Consider the following 20,778-nt stretch of genomic DNA (forward strand, 5'->3'; position numbering starts at 1 on the left):
ACCCTATATCCAAAATAAAAAAAAAAAAAAAAAAAAAAAAAAAAAACAAGGAAAAGCCCTTAGAAAGTCCATACCTAACCAGTACAGGATACCTTCTGCTGTAGCCTGCAAGATAGTCATTCCCGCTCAGCCCCCCGGTACCGGGAATTGAACTCACGACCTTGCGCTTTGCCAGACAGGCGCTGTGCCACTGAGCTAAATCTCCAGCCCCCAAGATAGTCATTTAACTGAAGCTTAGGAATCTCTGATTCAGAAGTACCTACTTTCTAGGGCAACCTACCATATAGGTGAATAGTTCTATTAAACATTCCTCCTTATACACCAAATCACCACACTTTGGGTACTTTTATTTCTTTTCTCTATTTTTCATGTTACAATGTCATAAGACTTTATAAATTAAAAGTGAATATTAAGGCCAGGTGTGGTGGCACATTGTGCCACCACAAGGGACTATCTTTTCATCTATCTATCTAGAAGTTCTGGGATTGCCTGTAATCCCAGCACTCAGGAGGCTAAGGCAAGAGGATCACTGCAAGTCTGAGGCCAGCCTGGTGTACAAAGTGAGTTCAAGGCCAGCCTAAACTGTGTAACAAAACCCTGAAGGCAGTGAGGAGAGGAGGGGAGGGGAGGGGAAATGAGACCAAAAACAAAACAAAGAGCCATGAACATTAATAAACTTGAAAGTTAAGTAAATACTACCTGCCCTGCAATTTATCCTAAGAACCAGAAAAGAACATATTCAAAAAATGTAAAGCACCATGCTATATAAACAGCAGGACAGCCACACTCTACCTAAAGACTATCCCACTAACCCCATGACTTCCTCTCCAGCCTCTGCTACTTCTAAGTCACCGGAAACATCTTTCACAAGTTGGGAACAGCTAGCATGCTTCACTCTTGAGCCTGGACACTATGAAACTCGAGATGAGACTCTGAGAATGCTGAGGTTTATGGAGATTCTATAAATTGCCTGTCTTTCAGGCTCAGGCAGAACCTGAGTGATAAACATTCCACAATTCCAAACAATTCAGTTCATGAAATACCCAGTGTACCACAGTGCTTTTTTTGAAAACATAGGCCCCAGATTTCATAGTGGCTGATTGTAGGACAATGAGATACTCACTTAAGGGACTTCATGCAGCCCTGACTTTGTAAAACTACTCAACTTTTAAAGCTACATATGCTTCTAAAAACATTAAAACGATTATCATTCATTTTTTCTATAGCTGGACTATTACTCAATCCTCTCTTCTGGAAAAGAAGCCATGGAACTCAAAGCACATACCTTGCAAATTTGTGCTGACTTAATACAAGTACATTGCCTCGGATTTCCGCTACAATTTTGCTTTTATCCTCAGGACGACCGTGCTCTAATACATGCTGGATTACATAATTTCCGTACTGATCCTGTTTGAGAAAGATGAGAAGTAAAATGTACATAAAAACCAGTTCTGTGGCTTATTTAAGTATTACATCTAAGTAATGTCAGTCTTTCTTGTTCAGTATGATAGCTTATCTGAACACTAAAACTACAGAATTTTAAAATAAATAATAACAATTTCGCCTATCATTATAAAACAGGTACATATTATTACTACACAAGGGACTATCTTTTCATCTATCTATCTAGAAGTTCTGGTTGAATTCTTCATTAATTACTGTATACAAAAGAGTTGGCCTAGCTGGGCATGGTGGCACATGCCAGTAATCCCAGCACTCGGGAGGGAGAGGCAGGAAGGAGGATCACTGCAATTTCAAAATCAGCCTGGACTACTTAGTGAACTCAAGGCCAACCTGGATTACATAATGAGACCCTATCTCAAAAAGAACAACAACAAAAAAGTAGGCCTGTAATTTTAAAAGTGGCAGTGTTCTGAGAATAGTCATTAGCAATGTTCAGATGGTTTGCTGCACCTTTCTGTAATAGATTAAAAACTGGAAAGACTTATGTCCAAAACAGGCAGAATGAGAGTAAAGTATCAAGCCTGAAAGAAGCAACCAATTGACACACTTAGTTGGTCTGCCAATGATGAGATTGAGAACAAGAGGAAACGGTCTCCCAAATGGGACAAAATCCACAACAGCTCCAGAAGTCATCTCTAACTCTCTGAGGTCCAGGTTCTACTCACAGCTCACAGTCATGAAACACAAACCAGGCTGCCATTAAAAACATACCCAAAAGACTCAAGGGTATTACAAATTTCTGGAACTATGCTGACAAAACACACCAGCACAGGGTCTACCAGGGCGCACTGAAGCCCACTGGTGGAAGCAGCTCCTCTACTGGCAACCCCACTACCTGTACAAGTTGCTCTGTGTGCTGGTGAAGCTCCTCTAAAATAGGGAGAGTCTGGTCAGGAAGACAGTGCTCCAGGATTCTCTGAATCACTCGGCAGCCATAAGGATGCGTGGATAAGGCAAATACCTAGGGCAGACAACATATAAAGAAAGCCAAAAAATGACACTTGCCACTTTCACTGCTTCAAAAGCATTTATACACACTATCTCATTGATTTTCACAAATAAGCCTAATGGTTTTAAGTTCTCTGTACAAATAACAACAGGTGTATGTCTCTTGCATGTAAATAAATCCATCTTAATTATTTTGGAAATTTATTTCATTTTCATTAATTCAGAATGAAGGGCTTTTCCAAGCCCAGAAAGAAACAAAGTCACAAAAAAATGCAGTTAAGAACCAAGACTGTCATTCAACAGCTTCTCTAAAAGATGGGAGTTTTTTAAAAACAGAAGGGAGGTGGGTGCTCAATCATGGACTGCTTATCCAGTGCAAGCAAGGAGGGTTAGGAGAAAATCCTAACTGCTCTCCCATAAACACACCAACCGCGTACAATATTCTTAAGTCAATATTGGGGTGTTTTACTGAGTTTTGAGTAACAGAAGAGTGAATGGGCCTTTTCCCCCTTGTAGTGCTGGGGATTGAACTCAGGGCCTTGTGCATGCAAGGCAAGAACTCTGCCACTGAGCCACATCCCCAGCCCTTGCATGGGCTTTAGGTCAGACATTCAATCTTGATCCTGCCCACCCAAGCTAAAGGATACACAACTCAGATCTGTAATCAATAACAATGACAGGAGCAGTAACAACAGCTAACACAATACTGAATGCTTCCCCATCAAATGTCAGTCACTGCACTTACAGCTTTATGTATGATTTTTACATATGTAGCTTTTTATGCTTACCACTGATAATATACTGTACGCTTCTTGAGTTTAGCTTTATAAAAATGCTACATTCATAGCCTACAGCAATGTTGGCAATGTCATTCAACATTCACTTACAAGACTGTGGTAACACTGCAGGTTACCCTGCACAGATATGTAGGATCCTGTTGGCTGAATATTAGTATTTTAGAAATCCAATATTCAGCTCATGGACATCCACAGTGCTAAGTCTTTTCCCATAAGTGGAACAATTCTATCTTAAACATGTCTACATAGGTCTTAAGGCATATACACTGTGCAGATGAACACTAGTCATGAATCTAGGCCAGAAGTATTAGATCACTGGAAATATAAACGCTGAAATTTGAAAGATGATAATAAATTATTTTCCAAAGTGGCTGTGTCAGTATGCATTCCTACTGGCAGTTTGCTAGACCCTGCATTCCCACAGCACACACCAACTGAAGGGTCGGAAACACTCAGTCATTAGGGCCTCTTTTTGTATTTTTCTCATCACTAATGGAATCAACTTTTCCATGTCTACTGGCAGCATTTCTTCTGTGAAATCTTAATTCATGTTTTGAGCTCATTTTTCTTATTACATTGTATTCCTTTCTTTGATTACAGAGGTTCTTTATATACTATAGATATCAAATGTTTGGCACTTGCATCTTGACAATCAGTATTCTCTCCAGATACAACTTAGTGGTAGGGCACTCAATCAGCACGTGTCAGGCCCTGGGTTCCATCCTCCTGGTGCTGTGTTCAAAACAAATACACACAGGCACGCATATTCAGGGTCTCCCCATACCCTGCCCCACATGGAGTCTCGTCTTTCAAGACCCCTAAATGCTAACTGTACCCTACTTAATCACTGCAGTAACAGAAGAAATTGCAAAACCTAAAAAAGTCAAAACCATTTACCAATCTAGGCTTAATCATACATGTTCCTGATAAACTACACCTGATTTTTACAAGTAAAAATCTACAGGATTTGTCTCATTCTCCTTTCTTTAAAAAAATTTTATCACATACCCAAAGGGCGGTATGTTTTACTCTCCTGTCCCACTAACTTAGAAAAGTCTGAGGGTGTTATTTTTGGCAAAAGAAAGTAATAATTTAGAGGCAATTTAGGAAAAACCAAGGTAAAAGTAACAACTTAGAAGCTGGTGCTAAGAACAGACTTTTGACATGCAAGTAAATAGAGAAATTAGAAGTTATCTCTGGTTATGTGGCTACTTAATGCATTTCAAACCAATGTGAATCATATATCCCCTCCAAAAAATTTCAGGTAAGAGGCATCTACTTATATTAAAGATATATTCATGTATGACCTACAAGTTTACTTCTACAAATAACCTGAATTTTTAAAATACCCTTTAAATATTAGAACAGCCAGCCATGGTGGCACACATCTGTAATCCCAGCACTTGCAAGGGTAAGGCAGGAAGATCACTGTGTGTTCAAGGCCAGCTATATATATAAAAGTTATAGGTCAGCCTGAACTACATACTAACACTCTGTCTCAAAAAGAAAGCAATGAATCAATAAATAAATATTGGGATAATACTTAACTAAAGAAAAATATTACTCATCAAATATGAGATTTCATCTTAAAAATTCTGATGACAGTGTTTCATTCCAACACGAGCAGACATCTGCCTTAATGATGGAGAGAAGGTCCAAAGATAATTAAAGGAAAGCTGGTGACACAGAGCCACTTTGAAGGGCTGCTTTTTGCTGCAGGCTGACAGACAAACCATACTGGGAACATGCCACAAATCCTATTCTGTTTGCTGCTCACAACAGAGACACTCATTAATTTGTTTCCTTTCTTTCTTTGCTGAGTCACTTACCTGCCCTTTAAATGCATCAATGATAAACTGCAAAGACTGGGGCTGCACACATTCAATGCATTTCTGAACCACATGATTGCCGTTCTGGTCTTTGACACACTTGAGGACATGGCCATCTAGTTCCCGAACCATCTCATTCTATTGGATACAAGGAAAGAAAGCAACAACAGAATCACACCAAGCAAATACCTGGACAGTCTAGTCTCCTTATGAGACATCAAGGCACTGAGTGGAATTCAGGAACAATGTAAGGGGAACAGTGCAACTGTGATGATATGACAGTGTGGCAACAAATGAGCCCTCAAGTTTTCCCATGTGTTTACAAGTCTACTATGCAGTAAAAGTTACTGTAAGGATAACCAGTACCACAAAAGATCTCTAACGTGAGAACAACTTCTTAGAGCTTTAACACATTCATGACAGGGCCATAATGCATTTGTCTTACTACGGGTCAGCTTGAATCACTGGTGGTAAATATGTGACTGTCGCATCAGGCGGCTTTTTAGTAACTTTGTTAGTAAAAAGACCAATAAAAGTAGTATTTGTATGCAGCACCAGTGGTACAAGCCGCCTGTTGGGACAGTCATGAAGGTACTGCCAGTGGTTCAGGCCAGCAGGCACATTTTTTAAAATGCAGACCACTTTAAACAGAAAGCAATCTATTTGAAACAAACTATATTAAAAGATTTCACATGTACTTCGGAATTTTATTTTGACAACCCTGTTATGGTTTGTTATTAATAATAACAAGCATTAATCTACAGTGGACCCTAAACTGGCATTGCTGTGCTTACCACGTTTTTACCCACAGATTTTTCCTGACAGACCTATGCATTGGGCACTATTACACATGAAGAAGCAAAGCACGAAAAAAAAATTGAAAACTTTGTTCAAAATCTCGACCCACACTGCCAAGATTCAAACCCAAGCAATCTGGCTTCAGTGTGTGGTACGAGTGTTTGTTGGCAAACCAACTGTCAATTATGTAATATCCTACACAGCCTTTCCACGCACATATATTTAGACACTGAGCCTGAGAAGAATTAAGCCATATATTTAAACTGTGGATACAACTAGGTATGGTAGTACACACCTGTAGTTCCGCCCCACAGAGGCCTAGCGCCAGACTTCAAAACTAGCCTGGACAACAAGAGAAAATCATGTCTCAAAAGAAAAAACGGAAGAAAAAGGAACCCCAAACAGTATCCATAGCAGGAAGGAATTCAAACCTAGAACAGAACAGCAGAAGAGAAACATGACCAGAAGACAAAAAAAGACACAAAAATACGTAAGAGAGAAAAAACAAATTGGAGAGGGGGAGGTTAACAAAAACCAAACAACAAACCATAAGAGAAATCAACAGAATAAGAATTCTAGCCCAGGGTGTGGCCTCAGCATTTATGATGACTGTAAAGTTGACAGAATGCTTTCTTAGTCCAAACAAGGGAATACAGACAACAGCCAGACGCGGAGTATGGATGGGTGAATGTGAGAATGGGTATGTGACTGGGTGAAGGCAACAAAGGTATAGAAAGAGACAGATTCTGTCTGAAGCCCTTCCTCAAAACTCATTGCCTCAGAAATCTGAGCAGAACTGACTATACATTGCTGTGCCCTTTCCTTCCTGCCTCCAATTTCTGCTTACTGCAGTGACTGTATTTCTGTTAGATGACAACAGGCACTTTAAAATGACAAAATAGCTTCAGTCCCTGAGATACTAAGTATGTCAAAGCAACTAAAATATCCAATTAAAGAAATTCAAGATTACAATGATAGAATACAAAGGAAAGTTTACTAATCAAATGCCAAAAAGGAAAGGGAAACATCTAATCAAATAGCACAGAGAACAGTTTACTCCAGAAATGTAACTATAGGAATGATTAATAATGAATGATGCTGATACATCATAAAGATAAAGGTAACTTGTGAACAAAAGAAAGAGGGCTTCCCTGTTCGATTCCCAGTACAGGAAAAACGCGCCCCCCACCAAAAAAGAAAGATGGCTTCCCTAAATATTTTCTTGATCTGAAAGAGGTAAAAACTGTTTTAAAACTAAGCTAATTTCATCATAATTTTATTATTTTAAATACACTTGCATCTAAAACACAGCACAGTATCCATAGCAGGAAGGAATTCAAACCTAGAACAGAACAGCAGAAGAGAAACATGACCAGAAGACAAAAAAAGACACAAAAATACGTGAGAGAGAAAAAACAAATTGGAGAGGGGGGCGGTTAACAAAAACCAAACAACAAACTAAAAAACTTCTATACTATATCTATCCAATCTGAAAGGAGTAAAATTTGCAAAGTCAGAAACAAAAATCAACAATTTACCATCTTTATGGGAGAAAACGGTGGTGGTGGTGGTGGTGGGGTGTGTGTGTGTGTGTGTTGCGGAGGTGATACTTAACAAGTATCATCCTTCTGCATTCTTTTAGTAAGTGGTCAAGAGGCCACATGGGGCAAAACCTCCCATGTTTAAAAGAAACAAGAAGGACTGAAAATGTAGCTTAGTGGAAGAGTGCCTGCCTTTGCCTAGCATATCTAAGGCCCTAGGTTCACTCCCTGCTACCAAAAAAGGAAAAAAAAATTAAAGAGAAAAGATTCAATTATCTAGGAAAACTAAAATTAATAATGACCTACAGGCATTAGATGAAACCTCAAAACAGTCCCACATTTGCATTCAACTTCTTAAAAACACCAGCTTAAAAAAAAAAAAAAAAAAAAAAAAAACAATGCCACATCTCTAGCACAGAACACTACACGAAGGAACCCCAAATATGCTGTCCCAACTTTGCCTCTGCCTTCACCAGCATCTTCACACACACACTATGAAACTCAGCCTGAAGGGCTCTGGACTCCCCCAGCTGCCATCTCTGCCAGCGCCTACACCAGAGGCCGGTGGTTTGCACGGCTGGGTTGCATTTGAACTGGAGGTGGTGCGCATCTCGCCTGGCTCAGAACCTGAGTCCATAACGGAGATTCTCATTATCGAACTGTGTTCTCAGTGAGGGCAAGTGGGTCATCACTGCCAGACAATGGCGACCCCTCCACTGAGAAGGGCTGAGGGAGCTCAGAGCCCCAGACTGAGGGCTGAGGTCAGAAGCACCCGAGGCTCAAGGCTGTCCGTGTAGTGAAGGGTGGACCCGCTCTGTGAGTAGTCCTGAAGCCCAACGCCTCTTCAGGGGATTTCTCCATCAGCTCTCCACTTGCAGCACCTAGTAGTTCAGATTTCCGTCCCTTTCCTCTGTCTGACTCCTTAGCCCTGTCCTTTGCAAAGCCTCCCCTCGGGAGCACTGGGCAGGCCAAGGAGCCTCTCTCAGGTGGGTACCACTGCCTTCCACCGCCCTTCCCACCGGACTGCAGGCAGCAGGCCAGATGGGTCCCAGTCGACTCTGTGCTGCCCAGCACCTGGCACAGAGCACCAATTTGGTTAGTACATGATAACACAGTAAACAAGACGGAGTGGAACACAGGTTGGATGAAGGCTTTTGTTTGCTGTGATGCTCAGTTTAGGTTGAAGAAAACGGTAACATTAATATTTTATTTCAATTATTGGTAAGAAAAGCACCACATTGTGTAACTGCATCTACTAAAGGCTAAGTTCTAATAGTCAAAGAGAAGGGTGTTGGAATCTACTGTTTTTTAACACAAGAGGCTTGATCCACTATAAATTTACAAAATTAATTGCATACTTCATGCTTGCCATGCACAGAACAGTAGCCATGAGTACTAATGTAACACTGTGAAAGAAAACCAAAGACTGACAGATTTATAGGAGTCATTGCACGTACCACAGAGAAACATCAAACACCAAGAGAAAAGTTAAAGGGGAAACTTACAATTACCTGCTGGTCTGAGGGAATAAATTCAAGAGCTTTCTGTATAACTCTGCAGCCATACATCTGTAGTGCCAATGACAGGACATGGCCTCGAATTCGTTCCGCCAAAGCCAGCTTCTGTTCATGGCTGCCAAACTAGACATAATGTGTGGGTGAACACCATTACTTAGGCAGAAGGAAAAAACCAGAGAAAGCAAAGCTTTCATTATTCTGCACCAACCATTGACATAATCTCCTTTAGCCCTGTTACCTATGATTAACTAAACCTTTTATTTAAAGATCCTTTGTTTCTTCAAGCCAGTAGTCCTCAGTCCGATTATGAGAAACTCCTTTTAATGTTAAAATTTTTTTTCTCAGATACAATTCTAGCAGTTTCTGCTCAGTAAATATTTAATCCTCAAAGCTGTCATTATTTGATACTATTAAATGAATCTACACTCCATTAATTATAAGAGCACATGTATTTATTCTAAAATGGATACTGCATGGGAAACACATTTTAAGGGCTTCACACAATGACTGGGAAAGATACAAGGAAGGACTTCTTGCAGCAAATTACAGCACTTGAGGTACCATGAACTCCTGGCTAACATGCTCTTTCTTCTACGTGAAGTTTAAGCCAAACACTGTATCTTTTCAAGAATTGTTATTATTTACATGAGCCAACAGACTTGAGAGGGAAAATGTTAACAGAATCAAAAGCCAAGGGTAGGCATTAAAATTAGACTAAAAGGGCCTGGGGATTTAGCTCAGCGGCACAGTGCCTGCGTGGCAAGCACAAAGTTGTGAGTTCGATTCCCGGTACCAGAAGAAAAACAAAACAAAACAAATTAGACTGAGAATGATTTTTTTTTCCTTTTTTAAAACCTTAAAAAAGGAAAAAAAAATTAGACTGAGAATGATTTTTTTTTCCCTTTTTTGAAATCTTAAAAACAGTAACAAAATAGAACAAAAAATAAAATTTCAAAAGAATATGATAGGGGCATAACAATGGTTAATACATTGTGTATTATCTTTAAATTACTCAGAGTACAAGACATCAGCATTTAATTGTCCAAACAATATTAGCACAAACTTTAACTATCATTCATATATTTTTTTTTTCCTTTTGCTTTTCCCTTCCTTCTTTTCACCATTCCCCTAAACCAGTTTCCCTTTCCTTCTGAAGTTTCTTCCCATTTTTCAATATCTATTGTACATTTTGGATCTTATTTACTCTTTCAGCTTCTCACACTGGGGAGACAATATGTTTACACATTTGCGTCTGATTTATTTTACCTATGAGTATGGTCTCAAGTGCACCCATTTACCTATAAAAGCTTCGAGTTTATCTTTATGGCTGAGTAGTACTCCATTATATAAAAATACCACATCTTTTTTACCCATTCCTTGGTTGATGGGCATTTGGGTTGTTTGCAAGGTCTAGCTATTACAAATTGTGCTGCTGTAAACATAGCTGCACATATATCATGTGGTATAATGTTTTTAATTCTTCTGGGAAGATACCCAGAAAGGGAATAAATAGCTGGGTCAAATGGGACCTCCACGCCTAGTTTTTTGAGGAATCTCCACATTGATTTTCACAGTGGTTGTACCAGTCTACACTCCCACCACCACTGCAGAAGGGTTCCTTTTTCCCCACAGTCCCTCCAGCATTTATTATTGGTTGATTTCTTGATAAGAGCCATTCTTTCCAGGGTGAGATGGAATCTCAATGTTGTTTTAATTTGCGTTTCTCAAATGACCAGTGATGTTGAACAGCTTTTCATACATTTTTTGCTGTTAGCATTGAGAATGATTTTCTACCCTTGCCTTTTTTTTATTTTCCTTTAAACAGCTTAATCATGAAACTAGAGAAGAATTTATGAATTCTCAGCCTGTCCAACCCCCTCATTTTCTAGAAAAGGGCACTAACACCCAGGGAAGTTTTGAGCTTTCCCCAAACCACAGGACTATAATCTACTTGCATGTTAAGCCACTCCAATCTGCGCCACCCTGTAGAGCTGTGGCCCTCTATTTTTGTATCCCTGGAAAAATGGCGGAATAGAAACTTTCTAGTACCAACAGTATAACAGACACGTTTAGACTCGTTTTTTTAGTGTATACTTAGAACTTAAGGCTTCATAAGAAAAATGGAGGTGATAAAGCCTGTGAGTAGGAAGCCTTTTTTTTTTCCTCATACTGAAGACTGAATCCAGGACCTCATGCACATTAAGAAAACAGACTACCACTGTGCTATATCCCCATTTATTTATTTTTTTAAATCTGAGACATGGACTTATAATTGCCCAGACTGGCCTCAAACTTGTAGTCTCCTTCCTGAGCTTCCCAAAGAGCCAGGATTACAGGCATGTGCCACCATGCCCAGTAGAAGACATTTTTTAATCTTCATACAGAAAAATAAAATGGGTGTGATGGTGTACACCTGTAATCCCACCACTAGGGAGGCTGAGGATGTACTACCGCAAGTTGGAGGCCAGCCTGAGCTCCATAGTGAGTTCAAGGCCACTCTGAACTACACAGTGCAAAACAGGACAAAAACCAAACAAACAAAAAAAGATACAAGAACTTTACAAAGTTTGGTGGCAGGTAGTATTCAGAGTTCTAAGGTTTATTCCTATAACAGATTCTTAATTTCAATAGCTTGTGCCTGTTGTGGTCTGTATCTGGATGTCCTCTCCCAAACCTCTTGCATGCAGAGATGGGGCTTTGCAGCGGTGAACAGAACATGTCGGCGCTCACTGGTGGATCAGCCCACTGGTGAGTTCATGCTGGGAGGTGTTATATGGTCAGAAGAAGTGGGTAACTAACTGAGAGCTTTACCCAACAGGTGACATGGCTACCTGCCATCCTAGCTTTTCTTCACTCTCTCTTTCCCTTTCTCTCCACCTGCCTCTCTGCACCCCCATGGGGGGAACAGCTTCCTGGCTGTCATGACAGGAGCAGCTTCCCTCTATCCAGGCCCTTCCACCATGCCATTTCTCCCTGGAGCTAGGTGACCATAAAAGGATGAAACTATGATAGGGGCATAACAATGGTTAATACACTGTGTATTATCTTGGGAACCAAAATAAAGCTCCCTTCCTTCAAGTTGTGGGGGTCGGGTATTTTGTCCCAGAAATGACAAAGTGACTAAGTACCACTCGAGATTCAGAACTTGCAAGTTGCCAACAATGGTGTGCAAAAAACTGCTTCTCTGAAACCTTAACTCATTAGAAGACAAAGACATTAAACCAACATTTTCATATTTTCTTTCCAAAGACAATGTTAACAACGAGAATACTCAAATTAAGAGATGAAGTAAAAAGTAATGGCCAAAGGATCTTCCAAGAAGCATTTAATGAAACTAGTTTCTGAAGAAAAATACTGGAGTTGGTGTTTAAAGACAATTCTCTAGGAATCTTTAATTCCTTTTTTCATTTTTTTATACTAATTGTAATCCTGCTAAGAAAAAAACAATTACTTCTTCCAAAAGTGATGTGTTTAATGAAACCATTGTGACAATCATAAATAAACGTGCTGAGTCTTAAACGGAGACAGTTCTCAAACCACATTTCCAGAATAGACTAGCATGACCTGCTTGGGTATTTAAACCGAATGAACAAACCACTGCTAATCAGCTGGAAAAAACTAAAAAGCTCTTCAGAAAGACCACACACACTTTATTGTAAGGGCTGGAATGGAATCAGAATTGTTCTTTTAAAAAGCCAGTGAAAAGCAAAACACTCCGGATATTCTCTAAAGTCAAAGAATAGAAAGAACAAAGACTTACTTCAAAGAACTTCTGAATGACATAATTTCCAAACACATCCACCATTAGCTGGTAAGCAGCCTGGAGGATTTCATTGAAGACAAGCTGACGTTCAGCTGCTGTAGCACGCTCTAGTTTTAGCTGAATGAATCTGAAGCAAAAAGTAAAAGGAACAATTACAGCATTTAAAGACTGGGAAATTAGTAAGTCACACTTTATCGGTTGTGAACTATGCATTCATATGTGCAAACAACAAACTGAGTATTGTTTAAATGAGTCACAAGCTCACTCAAAGAATTTCCTAAAGAGGGAATTATCCCAAGTAGCTGAACTTTTAAAACCTTTAACACATTTCTTTTTCTTTTTTCTTTTCTTGGTGAGGTAGGGGGAGAGAGTCTTGCTATGTAGTTCAGGCCGGCCTGGAACTCACTTATGTAGCCCAGGCTGGCCTCAAACTCAGGGCAATCCTCCCCCTCAGCCTCCTGAGTCCTGAGATTACAGGCAAGCACCACCACGCCTGACCACATTTCTTTATTGTAGGGCACACACACAAAGTTGACAGCACTTCTTGACTTTTGCTTTTAGAAGCCAGCCCTATAGCAATAGCTAAAGCTAGAGTCTTACTATATTCTTTAACTCATATCCAGAAACAGCAATATTCATTATTTTCTTAAGTAGCAGCTAAACAGTTTGCCTTGTTTACCTCAGGAAAATCACGCTGTCTCTGAATCACCTACTGATTCCAAATATGAGAAGCACTTGTGCAGCAGCAGGCCACCAGAACTTAAAGTGAAGGGAGGTTACTGTAAGTTGTTTCAGTGGGTACAGGGAGAGTGGGGGAAAGCAAATGGAAACAGAAAGGGGTGGCAAAGAAGGATGGGTGATGCCATTTAACTATGCTTCATCTCTAGGAAAGTCCTGAGAGCAGCCAAAGAGGTAGACTAAGCCTAGTCTGATCTGCTATGGCAGCTGCCACCCTCACCACTGTAAGTGGAAGATCTGCCGCCTTACTCTTACACAGCTGAGGTCCAAACTTACATTTGAAGACACTTCTCCTAGGGCTGGGGATATAGCTCAGTGGCATAAGCTCCTGCCCACCAAGTACAAGATCCTGAGTTCAATCCCCGATACAAAAAAAAAAAAAAAAAAAGACAAGACTCCTCTCTTAGCAAAGGATTCTTTATATTGCTTAAAAGTATGCATACGCTTTCATGTTAGCACTGTAGGGACAAGTCTTATGGACTAGAAACCCAGAAAGCTAAAAGGGTTGTTCGAAGCGATCTACACTACTAAAGGCTCTGTCCAGGGGCTGGGGATTTAGCTCAGCGGCAAAAGCGCCTGCCTGGCAAGCGCAAGGTTGTGAGTTCAGTTCCTGGTACCAGAGAAAAACCAAAAAAAAAAATAAAATAAAGGCTCTGTCCAAACACTTCTTTATCTGGTGACCCTTGTTATCCATGTCCTTCTGGAATAAATAACAGGCAGCATACTACAGGTATACTTTGAATTATACCATTTCAATTTGTTTTAGTATATGCCTATGTGAGGCATGGAGTTTAAGGCATTAAGATTTCAGTTACCTTAAGTGCCAAAGCCAAGTCCTCACCTGGACCCATGCTGGTCTTGGGAAAATTCCATTATATGTCCAGCAATCTCACGCAGTTGTAAATTAGGGTACCGATTATTTCGAAAATCTTCCAAAAGTCTGCTCCTGCCAGAGGGCATAACATCAGACATTCCGTATCGCAAACGAGAGGAGGAGAAAAGGGTGCTGCTGGGGCTGAAGAGGCTGGAGGCACTGCTTGCACTGCGGTACTTGGCTTCAGCACCGGGAGCAGCAGAGATGTATCTTCCACTGCCATTTGTGAGTCCTCCTGTTGGTTACAGAACAGAAGAACTTAAGACTATTCTTAACATTATGTAAGATAGGAAAAAGCATCCTACACATAAATGCTCCATCATCTCTGATTTTTTTTAAAGTTCTGTTGCTTTTAAGATTCAATTCTATTAATGCTACAACTTTTATAAAGAAACTTTTACACAACCAAAATGGAAGGAAACTTTTACACAAAGGTTAGGGGGAGGGTGCTTTTTTCCCATTGACGACAGACTGCTAGCAAGAATGGAGCAATAACCTAGGAATCGTGGTGCACGCCTATTATATTCCAAGTGAGAGGCTGAGGTAGAAGGATCCCTGTGAGTTTGAGGCCAGCATACGATACACTGGGAAGAGCCAGCCTCAAAGAAACATTATCATCATCCTCATCATCATCTAACAACAATACTGCCAGGATGGCCCTCAGTAAGGTGGCTACCGCATGAACCCAGCCCCTGAGTACCAGCAGAAAAGACTCAGACTCCCTCCCTTCTTAAATAACCTTTACTTCCACCTGAAACCCACCCTTAAAAATCCCTATCAGTCTATTTATACATAAGAAACCCCAAAAAAGCTTTCTCTGAAGGAATAATTTTGCTCATAAACAGAGATATGAAAACTGCTAAGGTATCTAAGGCCAAAGATAAGGGGTAGAAAAAGGAAGACACACTATGTAATGTAGCTTTCAAATTCTTCATCCCAAACAAGAAGTGCTTAACAACTTCTATTGTCAGAGCCAGAAATGACTACAGTAGCATCAACCTGCATGCCACTGACACTGATGTTCTGACTGGTGACAATGGAAAAATAGAGTCCCTAGATAGGTAAGGTAGAGAGACATGACCAAAGGCTTATCAAGTAAGTAAAGCAGGGCTGGGAGTATAGCTCAGTGGTAGAGCATGTGTCTAACATGCAAGGCCCTGGGTTCAACTCCCAGCCAGCCGCACAGAGAAAGGAGCATAAATTTAACAAGTACCTTTTAAAATAAATGTTTAAATAATGGCTCTTATTATTTAGACTGTACTACAGGAAGGTCATGAAGCCTTCTGAGGGGTGGGGCAGTGCTGGGGATGGAAGCTATCGCCCCTAGCAAACTAGGTAAGTACTCCACTAATGAGCTACACTCTCCAGCCCTCACAACTGTTTTTCTCCCTCCTTTTATTTATTTTTAATTTAAATTTTTTATTTTTTGAGACAGGGTCTTGCTGTACAGTTCAGGCTGGCCTCAAACTACCAGTAACCCTCCTGCCTCAGCCTCCCAAGTGCTGGAACTATAGGCGTGCAACACAGGGCTCCGCTCCCTCTCCTTTTAAACAACAACAAAAGTAAAGAAAAACCACACAAGCTACAAAGAGCTTAGATGTTTAGATAGATAACAATTCAGAACCCGGAGCAAGCTCATTCGCCTGACCTGCTTGTTAACTTCTTCACCAGTTTTACTGAATGTCTGGTTTGGAGTTTAATGGTAACTACAGAAAGATACCTGGCTTGGATTTCTCCACAGATGTCCAAGGCCCAGCTACAAAGATCTGGGTCTTAGTGAAAGTGACAGAACCAAAAGGAAATGGCTTTATGTTAAATTCTCTTAAATATTTACTAAGCATCTGTCCTATGTCTACCTCTATACTCTAAGTTTTTCCATACACTTTCCAAGGAATTCTCATTGAACTTTTTTATGAAGGAGTTTTTAAATTCCCATTTATGTAATAAGAAATTTGACCCAGAGAGATGAAATGCTCATCCAAAGACACAATACTCATAACTGTCTTGGCCAGAATTCAGAACCAGGCTTTTGACTCCAGGGTTAGGACCCCTGCAATTATACGAAACCATTATTCAGACTCTGTTACATCAAGTTTTCTTCTTCTCTGGGACACTGCTGTTCTTGTTGAATGTGAAAATATTTTCTAATCCAAGAAAGGAAGAAAGCAGATTTATTTTAAAGTAAAACAAAAAGGGCTGGGGATATAGCTCAGTGGCACAGTACCTGCCTGGAAGCGCAAGGTCCAAGTTTGATTCCTGGAAACCCCAAATAAATACATACATACATACATACATAAATAGTAATCATTATGACTGAGTTTTTTAAATTCCATTTCAGAAACCACTCTTTTTCCCCTGTGAGAGATTAAGAGATAGTCAGAGATGGTATAGCAGGTATTAGAAGAGCGTGGCAACAGCAACTAGCATGCCTAAAAGGGAATGCCACAAACACACGCACAGTTTTAAAACAAATTTTTTTTTTATCTTTTTGAGACAGGGTCTCACTATGCAGTTCAGGCTGGCCTTGAGCTCACTTTGTAGCCCAGGCTGGTCTCGAACTCCTTACGACCCTCCTGCCTCAGCCTCTGGAGTGCTGGGATTACAGGTGTGTGCTACCATGCTCAGCTCTAAAATAGATGTATTTTTTTTTTTTGTACTGGAAATCAAACTAAGAACCTTGCACTTGCTAATAAGCAAGGCGCTGTGCTGCTGAGCTATATCCCTGGCCCCTTAAAAAAATTTAAAGATATCTTAAGAACATAATCACTAACTGAGGCAGAAGATAAGGTGCAATAGCCAAGTTCTTGGCGACAATGTTGAATGATGAGATAAACCAATTCTGAACACTGTCCTATAACTATATTTCAAGTCATATGACCCAATAAATTCACTTACTTTTAAAGCTAATAATAGTTAGATTTTCTATTATTGTGGCCAAAAAATACACTAATCTATAACAAAAGGCTAGGAGGGGAAATGGTTAATATGCCTGTAATATTAGTCTATACACTTACCCTTGTTTTTTTTTTTTGTTTTTTGTTTGTTTGTTTGTTTGTTTGTTTTGGTTTTTTTCCGGCACCGGAAACCGAACTCACGACCTTGCGCTTGCCAGGCAGGCGCTTTGCCGCTGAGCTAAATCCCCAGCCCCACTTACCCTTGTTTTGACTTTATGCCTCTGATCTCCACAGATTCTAGACAGTGATAAACATAGGCACAAATACATCTATATGCCCGCCCTCTCTCTCTCTCTGAGCTTTTATTATTGAAAAAATACACAAATCCCTCAAAGGGAAAATAAACTTTCCCACATACTAAACTGTAAGTGGCAAAATGACAATTCACAGACTATCTGTGTGGGCTAAGCAGTATTTCTATAAACATTAAACCAATGCCTGGTTGTTTTCTGAAAAGATACCTCACGAAAAGACCATCAATATTCAGTGATCGGATTTCACTAAGATGAAGAATGTGAAGAAATATTTTTCCCAGTTCCTCATAGCTCATACAACTGCATGTACTGGGATCCAAACCATTATAGCCCTGGAGGTACTTGAATGTGCAACTCTTCAGAAGAAACATTTCTCATGAGGCTTTAAAAAGCAGCCTCTCATTAGTTCCCTGTTTTCTACAGTATTTTTCCAATGGAGGAACTCATAAGACTGTGTCCTGTAACAACTTTCCACAGAAACTAAGTGCTTAAATGTCTTCTTTAAAACAATTTTGTGTTCCAGTTTCGTTTTTTTTAAACATACAATTCTACTAAAGGGCTTTCTGCCAGTGGCCATTTAGTATACCAACTGCTTGGTGTGTGTAATTTATTTGTCTTTGGTACTCACAGATCTTACACATGCCTCATAAGCAAAGTCCTATCTTGTATAGCCCTATCTTGCCATCTTTCAAGAAAAATTCCCAAGGCCCCCAATACCCAGCTCCGCATGTAATACAGGAAGAGTCAACAGTGTTCATCAAAATGTTTTAAAATTAAGCTCTTCCCAATCCAATCACTAACACCACACAGGTAGCCCTGAATTAAAGACAGGAGTAAGAATATTATTGGTGCATGATAATAATGTGTCCAGAGTGTACTGATTTGCACATGCTTATTTTTATAGCTGATAAAGTCACTTCTAGAGATTCTGTGTAGAATGCGGATGTATCTAACTAAAGGCTCATGTGTACACACACACACACACACAGAGGCAACCTGCACTTAGTACAGATTTCTCACTAGTAACTTAAGCAATACCACTTTAGTTTGAACAAGGACAAAGAAAGGCATTTTGTGTCTGTGCTTTTCTTATCCTAAGAGACTAAGGACGCAGGCAACCTTGAACATAAGACAAAAAGAATTTTAGGAACACAGGTATTTTATAACAATAATTAAACTAAAGCATTACACTGTTTTTGTCCTGGGTAGATTATGTTTTTGAGCTTTCTTTCAACCTTGTACAAATGAAAAACCAATACTTTTCTTTCAGAGCACATGAAAAGCCTGGAGGGTGTCAATCATGCCTTAAAATAAATTGTATCTGCGACTTTTTGATCTTAAAGAGTTTTAAATGGCACAAACAGGATTATACAGAAAACTGTAAGCATGAACTGGTTACTAAGAGTTCCAGCTACATGGAAGCCCAAGGCAGGAAGACTGCAAGTTCAAAGCCAGCCCGGGCAACTTAGGGAGAACCTGTCTCAAAATAACATAACATAACATAACATAACATAACATAACATAACATAACATAACATAACATGGGCCAGGGGCTATAGCTCAGTGGTACAGCACTTACCTAGCATGCACAAGGCCTGGGTTGAAATCCCCAGCATTGCCATATAGAAAGAAGGAAAGAAGAAAGCGCAGGGAGGGGAAGAGAAAAGAGGAGGGAAGGGAAAAGAGGAAGAGGGAAGGGAAAAGAGGAAGAGGGAGAGGACACAGGAGGGGGACATGGAGGGAGATCAACAAAACAGTAAAGCATACCAGGAAATAGGGAGAGGACAGGTACTAGACAGATATATGAAAACATGAAGAATCAGATTTGGGGGATATTCACATCCACATCATCCCTTCTACTTTTTCTTTTTGAGGTAGACCTAGAGTTTACTACACTTGGATCAGGCTTCACCTAACCCTTTACGTAAGTTATACCTGTTAATAAGCATACTACCTATTAATAATTATGAAAATAATAATGTCAGTTGGAGGCCAGGTATGGGGGTACATTCCTGTAATTTGAACACTCTGGGAGAATGAGGCAGAAACATCTTAAGTTCAAGCCTAGCCTGGGCAAATCAGTGACATAGCAAGAGCATGCCTCAAAATACAACGTAAAAGAAAACTAGAGATGTAGCTCAGTGTGAAGGCCCTAGGTTCACTCTCCAGTACTGAAAGACAAAAAGTGAAACTGAAAAACATAACACATATTTTAAGCCAAATAAATATTTGTAACATCCATCTTGCTCACGGTCGCAAAGTTTACATGAACTACCAAGCCTGCATGTTTATGTGGGAGATGGGAGGCAGAGATCAAGGAAGAAGAAACCTCACTTTTTAAAAATTATGCTAACAACTCAAACAACTTAGATGAGTAAATTCCTAAAAAGCCACAAATTACCAAAACTGACTCAAAAAATACAAAACTTGAACCTGTAAGACTATAAGAAGCTAAGATACTAAGTAAGTAACTTCAAATCTTAAGCACAAGTAAACTAAGATGGCTTCATGGGTGAATTTTGCAAACATGGAACAAAATAATGTCAACATGCCACAAACTTCCAGAAACTAGAGGGCAGAAATGCATTTCCAAAAGCTCAATTACCACCATGACACCAATCCACACAATCACAAGAAAGGAAAACAAAATATTCTTCATGAATATAGACGCAAAAATCCACAACGAAAGTATTCAACTAAATAGAACATGACCAGATGGGATTTATCCTTAGAATGCAAGGTTGGATTAACATCTAAAATTCAACTAGTGTAATGTAGAGTACCATATTCACAGGATAAAGGGTAAAAATTACACAATTATTAATAACTTTTTAAAAATTGCAATGTCCAAAACCTATTCAGGACAAATACTCTGCAATCTAGGAACAGGAGAAAATTCCCTCACCCTAATGACTGGCATCTACTAAGAAAAAACTGTGATCACACCCAAATGTGAGAGATGAACACTTTACCAAGATTAGGAACAAGGCAAGGAAATGTGCTCCCATCTATTCAACACAGTACTAGAGGTTCTACCAATGCAGTCAGGCAAGAAAACGAGGCATCTAGATTGAAAAATTATATTTAATCTTATATATGCAAAATCCAAAGCAATTCACACAAAATCATCAGAACTAGTAACAGTGAGGTTTATAAGATACCAGATCAACATGCAAAACTGGACTGTGTATCTATCAGTAAACAATAAAATCCTAAAATAAAACTAGAACCCAATTCCATTCACAACAGCATCAAAAAATTAAATGCTTAGAAATAAATTTAACAAGGAAATGTAAATCCT

General features: G+C 39.7%; 1 protein-coding gene across 13 annotated transcripts in view; it reads right to left on the bottom strand.

Annotated features, from left to right (window-relative positions):
• Positions 1 to 20,778, bottom strand: part of Pum1 (pumilio RNA-binding family member 1) — a 135,841-nt gene that overhangs the window by 4,923 nt on the left and 110,140 nt on the right. For 9 of the 13 annotated variants that reach the window (XM_013519591.1, XM_005395013.2, XM_013519595.1 and 6 more), the window contains 6 exons: positions 14,237 to 14,504; positions 12,655 to 12,784; positions 8,883 to 9,017; positions 5,039 to 5,176; positions 2,300 to 2,425; positions 1,286 to 1,407 (listed from right to left, as the gene is read on the bottom strand). In XM_013519591.1, the coding sequence (XP_013375045.1) occupies positions 1,286 to 1,407; positions 2,300 to 2,425; positions 5,039 to 5,176; positions 8,883 to 9,017; positions 12,655 to 12,784; positions 14,237 to 14,504 (919 nt within the window). The remainder of the gene's footprint in view (positions 1 to 1,285; positions 1,408 to 2,299; positions 2,426 to 5,038; positions 5,177 to 8,882; positions 9,018 to 12,654; positions 12,785 to 14,236; positions 14,505 to 20,778) is intronic. The other 4 variants (XM_005395014.2, XM_005395009.2, XM_013519594.1 and 1 more) reach the window with 1 other exon arrangement.

This window comes from Chinchilla lanigera, unplaced genomic scaffold (assembly GCF_000276665.1).
Source record: "Chinchilla lanigera isolate Chin_1 unplaced genomic scaffold, ChiLan1.0 scaffold00051, whole genome shotgun sequence".
Lineage (NCBI taxonomy): Eukaryota > Metazoa > Chordata > Mammalia > Rodentia > Chinchillidae > Chinchilla > Chinchilla lanigera.